This window comes from Miniopterus schreibersii (assembly GCF_964146895.1).
Source record: "Miniopterus schreibersii genome assembly, chromosome: 4".
In the NCBI taxonomy this organism is placed as follows: Eukaryota; Metazoa; Chordata; class Mammalia; order Chiroptera; family Miniopteridae; genus Miniopterus; species Miniopterus schreibersii.
This window is the reverse complement of record NC_138105.1, coordinates 38,202,237-38,219,309: the sequence shown is the minus strand read 5'-3', so window position 1 is coordinate 38,219,309 and position 17,073 is coordinate 38,202,237. Positions and strand designations below refer to the sequence as shown.

Sequence of the window (17,073 nt, the reverse complement as noted above, 5' to 3'; positions counted from 1 at the left end):
ACTTTATTCTCGTAATCAATGTCTACTTCCTCCTTGAAGATTTACTTCCTGTACGGTCACTTCCAGGTGTGATAAACTAAAGAGACTGGGACTTGGGGGACTTCCATCCATATCACCCAAATCAGTTATTGCTGCTTCTTCAAGAGCTTTCTCTTTGTATTATAGTTTTTCTCTGTTGGTATCTAACCCTATGAAGGGAGCCGCCAAGAACAATAGGCAGAATATATTTAATTTACCTTGTGTTGATTGGGTACCGTCAATATGGGAAAAGAGTACTACAGTTTATTTCTGGAAGACTTATTTTTTTACTTTTCATGGAACCCTGAGTGTTCTTGGCCTGGAGAACTGATTATTATGGAAGAATCTGATAAATGAAGTCATTTTATCAAGGCATTATTGACTAATGATTAATGTGGTAGCTTTATAGGGTGGTCACAAGCATTTTAGGTAGCATGGAATGAGAGTGCGGTAAACTATTCTTGGGGAACTTTTTCTTCAGCAAATATTAACTGACCACTTACCTTGCGTAAAGTACTTTTCTAGGCACTAGGGTTAAAATGGCTGTGAAAAGTAAATTAGGGCTAGAAATGGAGGGAGGGGTGGTAGGGGGTATTTTACGTAGGGTGGCCAGGGAAGGCTTCTCTGAAGAGATGATACTTTAGTTTAGATTTAAATAAAGTAAGGGATTGGGCAATAGAAACGTGGGGAAAGAGAATTCCAGGAAGAAAGAAAAGCCTCTGGGATCTGAAAAATCTTCTAATTTTACAAAGGTAGTTTTGGAGATAGTGATATTTGAAAGATAGATTTTTTCTTATAAGCAACTTTTCAGGAATATATCTATAATATATATCTGTAATATCTATACTCTAAAATGTAGGTTGGAGAGAAAAAAATGACCTGTCAAGATTTTATAATCATAACTTCAGAATCTGAAGAAAAAATAAATGTGTAAAAAGTGGTGGGTACTATGTTGTACACCTGAAACTAATATAATATTATATGCCAACTATAATTGAAAAGTAAATTTAAAAAAATAGTAGTTGGCGAAAAAAAAGTGGTGGGCGTTTGGAGAGTTATTAATATAATTTTCAGGCTTTATTTTTATAACTTTATTTCTTTTTATAAAAGTAACACATTTTATAAAATTAGGATAATTCTGTTCTCACAAAGATACCCAAAAAATAAACTAGTCATACCTATGAGTATAGATTTAAAAATCATAAAAAATAGTAATAAATATACAAAATGCAATTATATGTTGAAAAATCGAGTTACCAAATAGGATTTAGATATATAAGGCTAATTCAATATTAAAATCATTACTATATCTCCCCACTAATATGACATATGACATAAGATATGTTAGTGGGAATAAAATACTTAATGAAATAGGTTTTATGAAATTCTGTATCCACTCCAGATAAAAACTCTTAATAATATAAATATAGGTGTCTTAACATGATAAAAAATAACTGTTACAAATCAGTAGCCTTAATCCTATTTAATTATAATGTACTGGAGTATTTTCTTTAAAATTGGAAAGAAGATAAGTGTAGGTACTACCATTACTATTAATATTTTCTGCAATCAGGCAAGATAATGAGAAAATATAAATATTATAAAGGAGATCAAATTATTATTTGTAGATAATATGAATCTCTACCCGGGAAAACCAGAGGGAATCCATGAAAACCCATTGAAACTAATGAAAGTTTGGCAGATAAAAATTAACACAAAAAATATTTAGCTTTTTTTTTTTGTAAGGACTGTAATTAGTTAGAAAAGATCATGGAGAATAAGATCCCTTTCAGAAAATTAACCAAAAATATAAAGTATTGAGGAATAAATATAAAAGATATATGGGACTTATTTGAAGAAAATTATTGATGTTGAAGTACACGAAAGAAGACTTTAATAGACAATGGGATATATTTAATACTTAGAGAGGTGGGAAGGGTCAGCGTTGTGGAGGAAGTCAATTTCCTTCAGCTAATCCATATATTTAATTCCATCTTTATCAAATGTTAGGGCGACTTTGGGGAAAATTGATTATATAAACCTAATGATTGCATGGAAGAGTGAACATACAGGAATGGCCAGAGCACTTTTTGAAAAGGAAGTGTGTAGCAGGTAGGTCTCGCAGAAATAGAGGATTAATGCAGGGAAAAAAGGATTTAAATATTTATGTGTTTTAAAAAATATGTCTTTATTGATTTCAGAGAGAGGAAGGGAGAGGGAGAGAGAGGTAGAAATATCAATGATGAGAGAGTCATTGATCGGCTGCCCCCTACACGCTCCCTACTGGGGATCGAGCCCACAACCCAAGCATGTGCCCTGACTGGGAATTGAACCGCGATCTCCTGGATCCTAGGTCCATGCTCAACAGCTGGGTCATGCCAGCCGGGCAAGCCAATATATGAATTAAAGTGGATACGAAAAAATTCAATTCAAAAGAAGACAGAATAAAAATAGAACAAGGAATAAATGAAACAAATAACAAAGATCAGGATGGTAGATTTCACTCCCGTTTTGTAGATAATGTTAATTGTAAATATTCTAAACAGTCCAAATAAAATGTAAATATTGCCAGATGGGGTTTAAAAAGAAGTCTGTTTTATGTTTTATACCAGAAATTCATTTTAAGTATTGACAGCACGGCTTAAAAGTAAAACTATAGAAATAGATATATACCATGTAAATTTAATCATAAAAAGGCTGAAGTGGTTTCAGGACAAGATTATTACCAGGGATAAAAATAGACATTTCATAAATGATGAAAGGACCATTCGTCAAGAAGACTTAACAACCCTAAATGTGTGTGTACTCAGTATTAGAGCTTCAAAATATATAAAGCATAAACTGACAGAACTGAAAGAGGAAATAGGTAAACCTATAGTATTAGTTAGACATTGCAGCATTTGTCTCTTGGTTAATTGATAGAACAATTAGAAAATCAATGAGAATAGAAGATTTGAACAATATTATCATCCAACTTCACCTAATGGACATTTATGGAACACTACCTAACAGTACACATTCATTTCAAGTGTACATGGACAGTGAACCAAGATACATCATATGTCAGGCTCTATGTCTCAATAATTTTTAAAGGATTGAAATCATACAGAAAAAGTTGTCTTACCAAAGCAGAATCATGTTAGAAATGAGCATAAAAAGATACTTGCAAAATCTGCAAATGTTTGGATATTAAACAGCTCACTTTTATATAACTTATGGATTAAAGAATAAGTTACAAGAGAAATTAGTAAATACTCAAACTGAATGAAGATGAAAACAATATATAAAAATTTGAGGGATGCAGTTAATGTACTTAGAGGAGAATTTGTAGTTTCAAATACTTATATTAGCAAAGGAGAAAAATCTAAAATCAATCGCTTAAGCTTTCACCTCAGTAAGCTAGAGTATGAAGATCACATTAAACCCAAAGTAAGTAGAAGGGAGGAAATAATGAAAATAGAAATAAATCAGTGGTCTGGCCTGTCTGGCTCAGTGGTTGAGCGTCAATCTGTGAACCAGAAGGTCATGGTTTGATTCCTGGTCAGGACATATGCCCAGGTTGTGGGCTTCATCCCCCACAGGGGCATGCAGTAGGCAACAGATCGATGATTCTCTCTCATCACTGATGTTACTCTTTTCTCTCTCCCTTCCTCTTTCTGAAATCACTAAAAACATTTTTAAAAAATCAGTGAAGTAGAAAGTGGACAGAGAATAGAGAAATTAAACTAGAATATGATCCTTTGAAGAAAATAAATAAAATTGACACATGTCTAAATACACTGCACAAGAAACCCCCCCCAGAAATTACTAATATCAGGAATCAGACATTACTATAGATCGGGTGGTGAATGTCTGGCCTGCGGGCTGAAATAATTTGGTCTGGCCCTGCCAAGGCCTCACCAAAGAGAAGCAGTTCCAGTCATCACATTAGGGGTGAGTTAATTAAATGTTTGACCAAATATAGCAGGCTAATTTTTAAGTTGATAATTTTATATGGCCTGTGAATGATGTTAAAAATATCGAAATGGCCCTTGGCAGAAAGAAGGTTCCTCACCCCTGCTATAGAGAATAAATATGAACAACTTTATGCTAATAAGCTTGAAAACTTAGATGAAATGGACAAATTACTTGGAAGTCACTACAGAAGGAATAGAAAGTATAAATAGCTCTCTATTTTTAAAATAAATTCCTAATCAGAATCATATCTGCAAAGAACACTCCAGGGCTACCTGGCATTATTGATGTTTTACCAAGCATTTAAGGAAGAAATAATACTAATCCTACACAACTCGGAAAAGTAGAGGACAAGGGAGCATTTCCTAACTCATTTTATGAGGACAGCATTGCCCTGATGCCAGTAACAGATAAAGATATAGAAAAATCAAACTACAAACTGATATCCTTCATGAACTTAGAAAGAAACATTCTTTTTTAATCCTCACCTGAGGATATTTTTTTCCATTTCTTTTCAGAGAGAGTGGAAGGGGGGAGAGAGGAACATTGATGTGAGAGACACACATTGATTGGTTTCCTCCCGCACATCTCCCGACTAGGCGGGGAATTGAGCCTGCAACCAAGGTACGTGCCCTTGGCCAGAACTGAACCTGGGACCCTTCAGTCTGCAGGCTGACACTCTAACCACTGAGCCAAACCGGCTAGGGCAGAAATAAACATTCTTGATAAAATACTAGCAATCTAATCCAGCAGCATATAAAAGGGGTCGTATGTCCCAAATGGGTTTTATCCCAGTAAGATAGATTTAATGAATTAGTATATTCACCATATTAAGTAAAAAGGAAAAATCACGTGATCATCTCAATAGCCACAGAAAACCCACTTGTTAAAACTGAACACTTGTTTATTATACAAATTCTTTAGTAGTATTGGGCAGCTTCCCCAACCTGGTAAGTGCATCTGTGATAAACTTACAACCACCGTCATGCTTAATTATGAAATACTGAATTTTCCTTTTAAGGTTGATAGCAAAGCAAGGATGTCTGCTCTAATCACTTCTATTGAACACCGCAACATTGGTACAGGGCAAGGAAAATAAAAGACCTACAGACTGGAAAAGAAAAAATAGAACTATATTTCTAAGCGATATGATCATGTACATAGAAATTCCTAAGATATCCATACGACTGTTAGAACTAACAAATAAATTTAGAACAGGTGAATATGTAAAACATCAATTGTGCTCATATATTCTAGCAAGATATAACTGGAAAATGAAATTTAAAAGGCGATACTATTTATTTTTTAATCCTCAGCTGAGGATATTTTTTCCATTGCTTTTCAGAGAGAGTGAGGGTGGGGGAGAGAAATATCGATTTGAGAGAGACACATCAATTGGTTGCCTCCGTTGCAGGAACGTGCCCTTGACTGGAATCAAACCCGAGACCCTTAAGTCCAAGGGCCTACGCTCTAACCACTGAGCCAAACCAGCTATAGCAAAAGGCAATACTATTTAACAGCGTCAAAATAGCATAGCCATAAGTTTAATGAAATAAATAAAATATCTGTACACAGAGAACTACAAAATATCAAGAGAAATTAAAGACCTGAATAAATGGAGAGAAATACATGTTTATGGATTGGAAGACTTACGGGTAAGAACAAAGTTGGAGAGCTTATATTCCTGGTTTAAAGACTTACTATGAAACTCCAGTAATGAGACAGTGTGGTATTCATAAACCAACAGACATATGGATCAGTGGAACATAATGGAGACCCCCATAGGCTGATTGATTTTCAGTAAGGGTGCTACTGTCATTTTGTGGAGGAAGAATAGTCTTTTAAACAAATGATAGTGAAACAAGTGCATATCCACATGCAAATAAATGGACTACAGTCTTCACATCATATACAGTGACTAACGCAAAATTGAGTGTAGAATTAAATGTTTAAACTATAAAACCGTCTGAAAGAAAACGCAAGAAAATTGTCTCAACCTTGAAATAGGCAATGATTTCTTAGATTGAACATACCAAAAAAGAACTTTAAAAGAAAAATATTGTGAGTCGAATGTCATTTAAATTAAAAACTTCTCCTAAAATTCCATTAAGAAAATGTAAAGGCAAACCAGAAATTTGGGAAAAAATGTTTGCAATACATATATTGACAAAGAGCTTGCATTCAGAATATATAAAGTCATAACTTGGAAAATAACCCATTAAAATAGGAAAATGATTTGAAGAGGAAAATCATACGAATGGCCAGTAAGCACATATAAAAATGCCCAATATCAATTAGCCATCAGGGAAATGCAAATTAAAACCACAAGAGATTTAGTCCCCCTGTGTCTGCCACGAGGAGATACTACTACATACTTAAACAGAATGGTGACTATTACCAGCAGTAATGCCACGTGTTGGAAAGGCTGTAGAGCAACTGGAACTCTTGTATGTTTCTAGTGGGAATGTAAAATAGCCACTTTGGAAAATAATTTGACAACCCTTTTAAAATTAAATGTACAAGCACCATTTGGTCTAGTAATTTGGCTCATAGGTAAATGTGGAATGGAGAGGAATGGAAGAGGGGAGGAAGAGCAGGACATTAATAGGAGCATTACAGCCATATGAACATGGTGAATGGATAAACAATGGTTATATCCACACAGTGGAATTCTCAGCAATAAAAAGAAATGAACTCCTGATACAAGCAACAACATGTATAAATCTCAATGTTATGTTAATTTAAAGAACTGAGACCGAAAACAGCATGAACTGTTGATTCCACATATATGAGATTTTAAAAAATGAAATTTATAGCCCGGCCGGGTGTGGCTCAGCGGTTGAGCATCAACCTAGGATATAAGCGATCAGGGTTTGATTCCCGGTCAGGGCACATGCCCGGTTTCGAGCTTGATCAATGACTCTCTCATCATTGATGTTTCTGTCTCTCTCTCTCCCTCTCCTTTCCTCTCTCTGGAATCAATAAAGATATATTTAAAAAAAAAAAAAAGAAATTTATAGGGATAGAGAGCAGATTGGTTGCCTGGGCCCCTGTGCATAGTTGGTTGGGTAGGTGGTTGTGGTGAGGGTTTGACTGGTACAGGGGGTGCACAGGAGCCTTCTGGTTGATGGAAATGTTGTTTCTTGATTGTGATGGTAATTGATGGGATGTCTACATTTATGAAAATACCTAGGTAAAATTGATTAAAAATAAATGATTTATCTGTTGAGATAGATTCTTTTTAAAGTATTTCTTTTTAAAGTTTTCAAATTACCCCTATAGGCTTTAGAGGTTTTTTTGGTTCTTGTTCCATTTGTTATTTTTCAATGGAAAAAAAAAGTATTTTGATTTTTCTTATTAGTTATATAGGATCATTGTAAAACCCAGTAATCTCAGACATACTGAGAAAATGAAAATCCTTCTTTTATCTGAGTATGCTCTCATCAGGTTATTAATTTGAGATATATTTTTCCAGACTTTTTAATGCATGTGTAAAATAAATATATAAATAGAATTATACAACAGTACTGTCCTGTTACCCATTCCCCCCCACTTACTTGTATCACTGATATTTTTCCATGATAATACATACATATCTCCCTTAACTTGTGTAAATATACAGTAGTTATTCAATCCATTTCTGATGTGTGTATTTTTAAAAAAATGTATCTTTATTGTTGAAAGTATTACAGATATCCCCCCATTGATCCCCATTATGACCATCTTGGTTAGGGGACTTGTCTTAAAACTGTGTTTGCATAGCAAGCACACTGAATTTATTTTAGTGACATAGTTATTTGGAGTGGCTTCTGGGGGTAAACAGTTGGGGAGAGATTTAGTCCCCTTGTGTGTGCCACACTGTATATTTCATTTTTGATAAGGCTTTGAAGGTGGCTTTACTCTACCACAAAAGAAGAAACTTGAAACAGATTTATATATTTTTAATATACTCCCAACTTTCATGTCTTTCAATTTATTTCTAACAGTGATAAAAGGACTACAATACCATTGCCTTCAGCCATTTATGGTATTTATCTTTGGAAACTTCTGCTACCTGGAGAGCACTGACTTGAGTGCATTATGAAAATGCTTTTTAGATAAGCACTGCACTGTTGTGCTTGTCCTGCCTCTTTTTACTAAGAATGGCTCTCCTTGAATGGAAGTTTTTTGAGATCATTGATAGTGCTTACAGTAGCCAGATAATATAACAGGCTATCCTGTTAAATCTGAATTTCAGGTAAACAACGAATAACTTTTTAAGTATGTTCCAAATATTTCATGGAACAGCTTTTACTTATTATTCATTGTTTATCTGAATTTCAAATTTAACTGGGTATTGTGTGTTTTTATTTGCTAAGTCTGACAACCTTAGCTTATGGGGAACTAAGCAGGTTGTGCCTAGACCCACTGAATCTGGAGTTGATGCATTCTAATGATTGCATATTTTGGTGAGTTGAGCAAGATTATAGTGATCCTAAGTAAAATAACTTAGTGGTTGTGTGAGTTTTCACTCTATTTTTATAAAATGAAGATTCCTGATTCCTTTTCCACGCTCCTTCCCAGTAAAAATCACTAACTCCTGTACACAGTACAAAGCAGTAATTATCTGCATATCTGTAGCAGTGGCCTCTGGACCGTCATTTGGCAGAGGAAAAGCTTATGAAGTTACTTGGCATTGTAGATTAGCAAATGTTGAGTCTCTGAATACCTGTTAATATTAAATGCATTGAGCTACGAATACATAAGTGCCACTTCAGTTTACATGAAGTACATATTGTTGAAGATGATATAAAAGTTGACTGAGAGCTAAGCAGTCTTGCTGTCAGACATCTTACTGTCTTGTCAAGGAGTTGGATATATAAACTGATAATTATAATACAGGATAATGAACAGTGGTACTATTGGGCAGACGACTTGTTCTGGAAGTACTTGGATGGAAAAACTGATTGGGGGATTATAAGACAACTCCCTGGAACTTGGCCCTTAGTGGGTGGAAAGGGTTTCGACAGATATGGAAGGTAATTAGGCCATAAAATAACATGAAAAACAGTCATGGAAGCTCTCATGTTTGAGAATTGGGGGCAAAGCAAGTAATAGAAAAGTTATGTAGCATAATGCAGGAAATACGGCTGTAAAGTTGATTTATTTGTTCTTTGGGGCTGCCATCACAAAGTACCATCAACCTGGTGGCTTTTAAACAGAAGATATTTATTGTCTCTCAGCTCTGGAGGCTAGAAGTTCAAAATCAAGGTGTTGGCAGAGTACGTTCCTTCTGGTGGCTGTAAGGGAGAATCTCTTCTGTGTCTCTCTCCTGACTTCTGGTAGCTTCCAGAGCTCCTTGGCTTGTAGATGGTGTTTTCCCTGTGTCTTTACATCATCTTGCCTCTGTGTGTGTTTCTTTGTGTCCAAATTTGCCCTTTTAAGAAGGACCTGCTCCTATTGGATTAGGGCTTATCCTAATCTCATCTTAACTGGATCACCTTGTAAAGACCCTATTTTCAAATAAGCTCAGATTTACAGGTACTGGTGGTTAGGGCTTCACCATCTTTTTGGGGGGACACAGTTCAACCTTTAATAGGTGGATTGAGGGTTATATTTCAAAGAATGTTAAAAACCATTGTTTAGTATGTTAAACTTTCTTTTTAGACAATGGGGAATCATGAAAGCTTTTGCACAAAGAATTCTGATTGTAATATGAAAAGATGCCCTCCAAAGTTGAGGGCAAGTATAGTATGTTTGAATACTATTGTTACCATGTAAAATAGCTGTCACTAATTTGTGCATATTTAATTTTCAAGGGACTTTAAGTATGAATATTATAATCTCTTTAATTTTTTATTATTTTTTTGCCCTCACCCGAGGATATTTTTTCCATTGCTTTTTGGGCGGGGGGTGCGGAGAGGGAGAGTGAGTGAGGAACATCCATGTGAGAGAGATACGTTGATTGTTTGCTCCCCTCCCGTTCGAGCTCCTACTGGGGTCGGGGATCGAGCCTGCAACCAAGGTATGTGCCCTTGGCCAGAATTGAACCCGGGACCCTTCAGTCTGTGGGCCGACGCTCTAACCACTGAGTCAGACCAGCTAGGGCTATAATCTCCTTTTTAAATAAGAAACTGAGGTTTAGAGAAAAACACAGGGTGGGGGAATAGGAAGAGATGTTGATCATTTGTTCCCAATTAGACCTGTTACGCTTGAAGTATTGGCTGAATATTCCTGTAATGATGTTAAGTTGGTAGTTTAAAATTTGGGTCTGGAGTTCAGGAGATGGGTCAGAGTGGAAAGCAGATATTTAATAATCACCAGTATAGAGGTGTTATTCGAAACCATGAAAATAGGTAGGCTCGCCTGGGATGGTAGTATAGAGTAAGAAGAAAGGAGATGCTGAGGACAGAACCGTAGCAAATTGGCTACATTTGAGTCCCTGGGGATGGAAGAAGAGTCAGAGGAGACGCTTAAAAGTAGAGTGGTTTCTTGAAAGAGAAGACAAAAGATAGAAGGGATGATTTTTTTAAATGAGGTGGTGGTCAGTGTGTAGTCTGCAGAGTGGCAGGGAGGATCAAGACTGAAGTAGAGTTTGGTCCCTGGTGACATTTTGAGTGAAGAGTGTCAATGAGATGGTGGAATCCAGATTACAGGCACATAGAGAAAATGAATCAGGGTGTTAGACTGTCTTTATGAGGTGTACACAGGGATCAGGAGCAGAGATCTGGAGTTCAGGTAAAAGGAAGGAGAGAATTTTTTTTTTTAATCCTCACCCAAGGATATGTTTGATTTTAGAGAGAGATGAGGGAGGGAGAGAGAAACAGCGATTCGTTGCCTCCCATATATGCCCTGACCAGGAATTGAACCTGCAACTGGGGTATGTGCCCTGACCCAGAATTGAACCCACAGCCTTTTGGTGTATGGCATGATCCTCCAACCAACAGAGCCACCTGGCCAGGCTGAATTTTTTTAATAAAAAAATTTTTGCTTTTTATGGTTAAATGGAAGGAACCATTAAAATATCAAAACAGAGAGAAGAGTGGTCCAGAAACCTAATTGGTGGGGAAAGGAGTTTTGGCCTTCTACAGAATTCTAATCCTCAAGTATTTCATGGTTTAGAAAATTTGATTGATTTTGTACTGGTAGGGTGGGGATGGGTGGTTCACAATATAAAATAATCTCATGTTAATGTTACTGTTAAATATACTATCCGATTTCAGAGGGATGAAAGAAGTTATAAGTCCCGTGGGTTATACGTAAATAAAATACTCACTGCTTGGGTTAATACTAGTTCAGCTGCTACTTATGATGCTGCTTTCTGAGTTTCTAATGAATGGAGACCTCATCTATCTTTACCTGTCCCATGCTTCTCATTAACAGCTATGTTCTAGCTGGGTGGTGCTGCCTGTAGGCTGTGGTTATAAAGCTGAGCAAGAGGCATGGTGATTTGACTGTTACTATATTCAGTTTGTGGGAAAGAATATTTTTTAATGGTAAAAAGTTGGACTCATATTTTACCTTATACAGAGTAGGAAATTCAGTGTTAATATTCAGCATGTACTTTCTTTTTTAATTTGCTGTATCTTTGTTTTGTAATTTATTTAAAATTTTTTATGAAATGTTTGATACAAAATGAAGAGTGTATAAAATATATGTTTCAGCCTAAGAATAACAGAAAGAATACATGTTACCTATCACTCAGGTTAAAAAATAGAAATCACTAGTATTTTACTGAGCATGTCCCTCTCCCATATTCTACCCTGTCTGTTCCCAGAGGTGCCATTATCCTGTCTTATATGTTATTTCTTTTCTTTATAGTATCATTGCCTGTGTATATATTCCTAAATGACGTACTGTTTACTTTGAAAAAATGAATAGTGTACCAAGCTAACTATGCTAGGAGAGGACAGCATTTCCACAGCTATATGAAGGCTTCCAGGAAAAGGGCTGACTAGTTTGGCATTGGGTTCACTGATTTTCAAGAGCTTCTACTCAGGCGATCAGTAAGCGTTGTCACGACTTAGTTATTGGAAACATAGGGCCATCTTGGTCAGGAATCAGGCAGGGCTTCAGTAGGGACCTTATATTGCATGTTCGTGCAGCAGGTATATGGTCGCATGGAAAGAGTGCTGTTCTTTAGTTTTGATCTCTACCCTCTTTATGGTCTTGTTTCAGCACTTAGGACTGTATCAAAGCAGAACACACTGGGAAGTGAAAAGAGTATTCTCAGCTGATCCAGGTGGCAAGGCAAGGTGGGGTCAGTGGGTACATCAAGGCCAGCTCAATAGGAACGAAAATCTGGAATAGGCTTATCTGGGTGTTCTGTACTTAGGAACAGTGTCAGTGTTTATCTTGGAGATGGCAGTTTATCATCCTGTCTTAGGTGTCACACTACTACAGTCTGAACTGGTTGCCCTTTAAATCCTGTGCACAGCTGCATCCTGAAACCTCCCTTCACAGGCCTCCCTGAAGATCACTACCATCTCTCTCCCGGATTGGATCCCCTATGTTCTGTATCCTAAGTCATCTTTTTTTTTTAAATTACAAATTTAGTCCTAGCCAGTTTTGCTCAGTGGTTAGAGCATCAGCCTGTGGACTGAAGGATTCCGGGTTCGATTCTGGCCAAGGGCACGTACCTTGGTTGCAGGCTCGATCCCCAGCCCTGTCAGGGCGTGTGCGGGAGGCAACCAATTGATGTGTCTCTCTCACATAGATGTTTCTCTCTCTCTCCCCCTCCCACTTTCTCAAATTTACTCTTTTTTTGATAGAAAACACTTCCCAGTTGCTTCTTGAGAAAGGATGCAGGGAAGGTAAATGCGAGCTCATTCATGTCTGAGAAAACCTTTATTCGGCTTTCATAAGATGGTTAGACTGGGTGAAGAATTCTAGGTTGGAAATAATTTTCCTTTAAAATTTTGAAGAAGCAGCTCTGTTGTCATCTTCCTTCCAGTATTATGGTTGAGAAGATTGAACTGAGTCCTGAGTCTTTGTGTGTGACGTGTATATTTTCTAGAAGCTTGTAGAATCTTCTTTTTGCCCCCAGGATTACAATATTTCACAATGGTGTGCCTCAGCGTAGGTCTCCCTTAATTTTTTATACTAAGCCCTTGGTAGGTCCTTTCAAATGGACAGCTTAGGTCCTTCAGCTATAGAAAAATTTCTAGAATTCTTTGATTCCTTTCCAACCTCCCCCTCCCTCTCCATTTTCTTTTTTCTGTAATTCCTGTTATTCAGGTATTAGACCTCCTGGACTGTCCCCTAATGCTGTTCTCTTCTCTCTCCTAACTTTCCATTGCTTTATCTTTTTTCTCTGGTTCTTGGAAGACTGCCTCAATGTTATCATCTGATCCTCTGTCTTTTCATTTTAGCTATCGTGTTTTTAATTTTTAAGAACTCTTTTTTATTGTCATTTTTGTTTTCTGTTCTTGTTTTATGGATATAATATCTTATCTCTGTGAGGAATATGAATATATATGTGTGCATGTATGTATATATTCTGTCTTAGATAACTAGTAATACTTGGCAGTCTGCTCATGATTTAAAGGTGAGGACTAAAAAGCAGATTGGAAACTGTTTTTGGTACAGTACTGATACTAGCAAATGTGCCTAATAGACCTCAGAGATGCTCTTGTTTCTCCCTCTGCAATCCTCTGCTGAGGTGGGGAAGGCTGGTTGCCTAGCATCATGGAGGAGGGAGCGAGTCTAGGAATCAAAGTGCTTTTCAAACAGGTTTAATGGGATCTTCCTTGTCTGAACCTCCTCCTCTCTCTCCCACCTGCTGCTGCTCCATTTCCAGAAGTCACTGGGATTGCCTTCTGTGGATCCTCCAGTGTCCTGTGCTCTTTCTCAGCTGGCTCTGCTGCCACGCTCTGATTTGGCTTTCCTGGGTCCGCTAGACCACTTACTAACATTCACCCATCCACTTTCAGTCTTCCAAGGTTTTGCTACCCTTATCTCTTCTCCTTTGTAGCTTTTATCTCTTCTCCTTACTGCTTCTTTTACTGCTTTCATGAGAATAAAATTATATGCATGTTTTTAATTTGCCATCTTAATCCTAAAGCCCTGATTATTTAAAATGTTTAGTCTGTGTCTCCCCTCTTAAGACTTGAACAGATCATTAAAGTTAGCCCTCTCCATCTCTTGTTTTGGTTTTTACATTCATATTTATAATACATGAAACTCATTGTGTGGACTCCTTGAGACGCTATGAACTCAAGAGTTTATAAGTAAACCCGGCATTTGTGAATAAAAAGGTTGATTGTTTTTTAAATTTGCTCTTGTAGGAAAGTGAAAAGGTTTCTGAATATCCAGCAGTGATTGTGGAGCCTGTACCAAGTGCCAGATTAGAGCAGGGCTATGCAGCCCAGGTTCTGGTTTATGATGATGAGACTTATATGATGCAAGATGTGGCAGAAGAACAAGAAGTTGAGACCGAGAATGTGGAAACAGGTAGACATCTCATCATATGTTTATTATTTCTATAACTTTCTCATTTTGTAAGTCATCATTACTATTGCCAGATGAATAATATACCAGACAAACCTCCTTTTAATGCTATTTAGTATAGCTTGGAAACCAGTGGGACTTCTCTTTTTTAAGGGAATTTATATGGATATAAGAAGTTCTATATTATTTTTTGAGGTGTAACAGAATCTTATCTCATGGGCCCTAAGGATAAAATTACAGGCCCACAGTAATAAACTTATTTTTTTTCTGGGAGTGCAAAAATTAACTAGTTATTATTTACTTATAGAGGTCAGTAGGCTAGTATATGAGGGTAACTTTTTTTTAAATTTAAAAATAAGTATGGTATTCTCATTCTATAACAGATTGAGTTTCTTTGAATCAGTATCGGTGGAGCAGTATGATTGCTTTTTTCTTAGGTCAGAAACATCTTTGCAGTAGTCTATCAGATTCCTCTTCCCATTTTGTCTTAGAAATTGTGGTGTTTCAGTGTGTCTGCGGTGAGATAACTGTATGTTTAATTAGGGATTAGTGTGTAATTCTTGGAGAAACCTTTTAATTTTTGCCATTGACCATAAAGAAAATAAGAGTATTTTACCACAGGATTGTAGTGACTCTTTTATAATAATAAACATTAAAATTTATCTTTAGCTATTAATGGTGAAAAAGAACCCATATGCTTGGTGTACAAACCTAATAAAAATTCTTAAGTATTTTGATAAATTCCTATAAATGTAGCAAAGTCTCATGATTAAATATTGTGAGCACTTGAAGTCTTTCTGCTTGCGGAGGCCCAGTAGCACTCCCTAGGACTGCTAGCTTCTTCTAGCTTAAAGCTGCTCTCCCTCCAGCCTTATTTGTTGTTGAGCTGAGGGATTGGAAGCTCCCTTGCTCTTCAAAGCAATGGTGACAATGCCAGCAAACCCATGTGAACAGTTCATTTTCAAAACAAGTTGCCAAACGCTTCAGATGGGCTTGGTGACTGTAGCCTGTGCTGGTACTTGGTTTAACGATAGATCATGCAAGTGGCAGGAAGATACATGTGTTTTTCAGAGAGTTTGGAGAGTTTTCCAGTCAGAAGCTAGAAGTTTAATGGCAGAGATGAATTTTCTTCTTGAGGAAAACAATATGGAAGAACAGCTGAAAGTATTCTGCATGATGAAGTAGCTGTTGTAACTGATTTTATTATAAGAGCATAACTAAACAGAAAACTAATAGCGTAAGAACAAAAAGTATGATAGCAAAGTTGAGGAAAATATTCAAAAACATAAGGAAGACTGATTTTAGTAGCAAATTAGGAATTGTAAAAAAATGAAAATTACAGTGCCAAGTTTGCATCAGTAGAAAATTGTTTTATCACAAAATATTTATCACATTAAAATACCAGAGCAGGACATCCAAATCTTACTGGTTGTACAGTTGGTGGCCAGTGCTTCATCAATTTAAGTTACTTAGGTAAAAAGCAATTCCAAATAGGAAGCAAATATAATCCACTTAATAATTTTATTTTCTTAGTCTTCTTGAACTCTGAGGGTGATGATATCATTTGCAGGGCAGAGATATGAGTGATTGTGATACTGACAAAGAGGATATACAAAGTCTGGGTAAAGTAACAGCTACTTTTGTGATATTTTAAAAGTGGTTTTTGAACACTTAATAACATTTTTTAGATTTTTAAAAAAATACTGAAAAGGAAATATTAGTAAATAACTCATTATTCTAAAATAGTCTAAATGTGCTGAGAAGTTCATCTTAATTTTTAATTACATACTGGCTCATGGATTTTTAATGAAATCTATGCTTGCTTTATTACTTCTAAGAATAAAGAATATAGTATAGCTATTCTTGTCTCTCTTTATAGAACAGCACCATAAAACTTAAAATTCAGATATAATTCTTTTAAAAAAGGCAATGCCAAATTCATACTGAAAACTGCTGGCACGTACATGTAGTCGCAACAATTTAAAACACTTGTATTTATTTATCATAAGGCGTGTAAACCATAGAGTCTATAGTATACTGACTTATTTGACAATCCTATAGCTCATGGATTTTTAATAACTTTATAAGGATCATTAATATATAGAGATTAGTTTAGAATAGTTAATCTGAGCTTAATTTTGTTTTTAAAGAATCAAATGCCCAGCCAGGTGTGGCTTGGTAGTTGAGCATTGACCTAGGATTCAGGAGATCGTGGTGAGATTCCCAGTCAGGGCACATGCCCAGTTGCGGGCTCGATCCCCAGCCGGGGGCGTGCAGGAGGCAGCTGATCAATGACTCTCTCATCTTTGATGTTTCAACTTTCTCTCTCCCTCTCCCTCTCCCTGAAATCAATAAAGATATATTTAAAAAAAATCAAATACATTTTTAAATGAGTAAAATCTGAATAAATTTTCATTCTTTTGACATCTAACATCTAGAACGTATGCAAATGAATGGAAGTTGTTATGACTTGTCCTAACATGTTTCCTTTTAGGTCAGGGGTGGGGAACCTTTTTTCTTCCAAGAGCCATTTGGATATTTATAACATCATTCGTGGGCCATACAAAATTATCAATTTAAAAATTAGCTGTGAAATAAAGCTCCTAGTTTTATTGAATTTTGAATACTGCCTATGGTTGCCTTGGCAGGGCCAGACCAAATGATTTTTCGGGC

At 36.3% G+C, this 17,073-nt stretch overlaps 1 protein-coding gene across 2 annotated transcripts in view; it reads left to right on the top strand.

Annotated features, from left to right (window-relative positions):
• Positions 1-17,073, top strand: part of ELF2 (E74 like ETS transcription factor 2) — an 85,416-nt gene that overhangs the window by 24,230 nt on the left and 44,113 nt on the right. For both annotated transcript variants that reach the window (XM_081136194.1, XM_081136193.1), the window contains exon 4: positions 14,238-14,403. In XM_081136194.1, the coding sequence (XP_080992320.1) occupies positions 14,238-14,403 (166 nt within the window). The remainder of the gene's footprint in view (positions 1-14,237; positions 14,404-17,073) is intronic.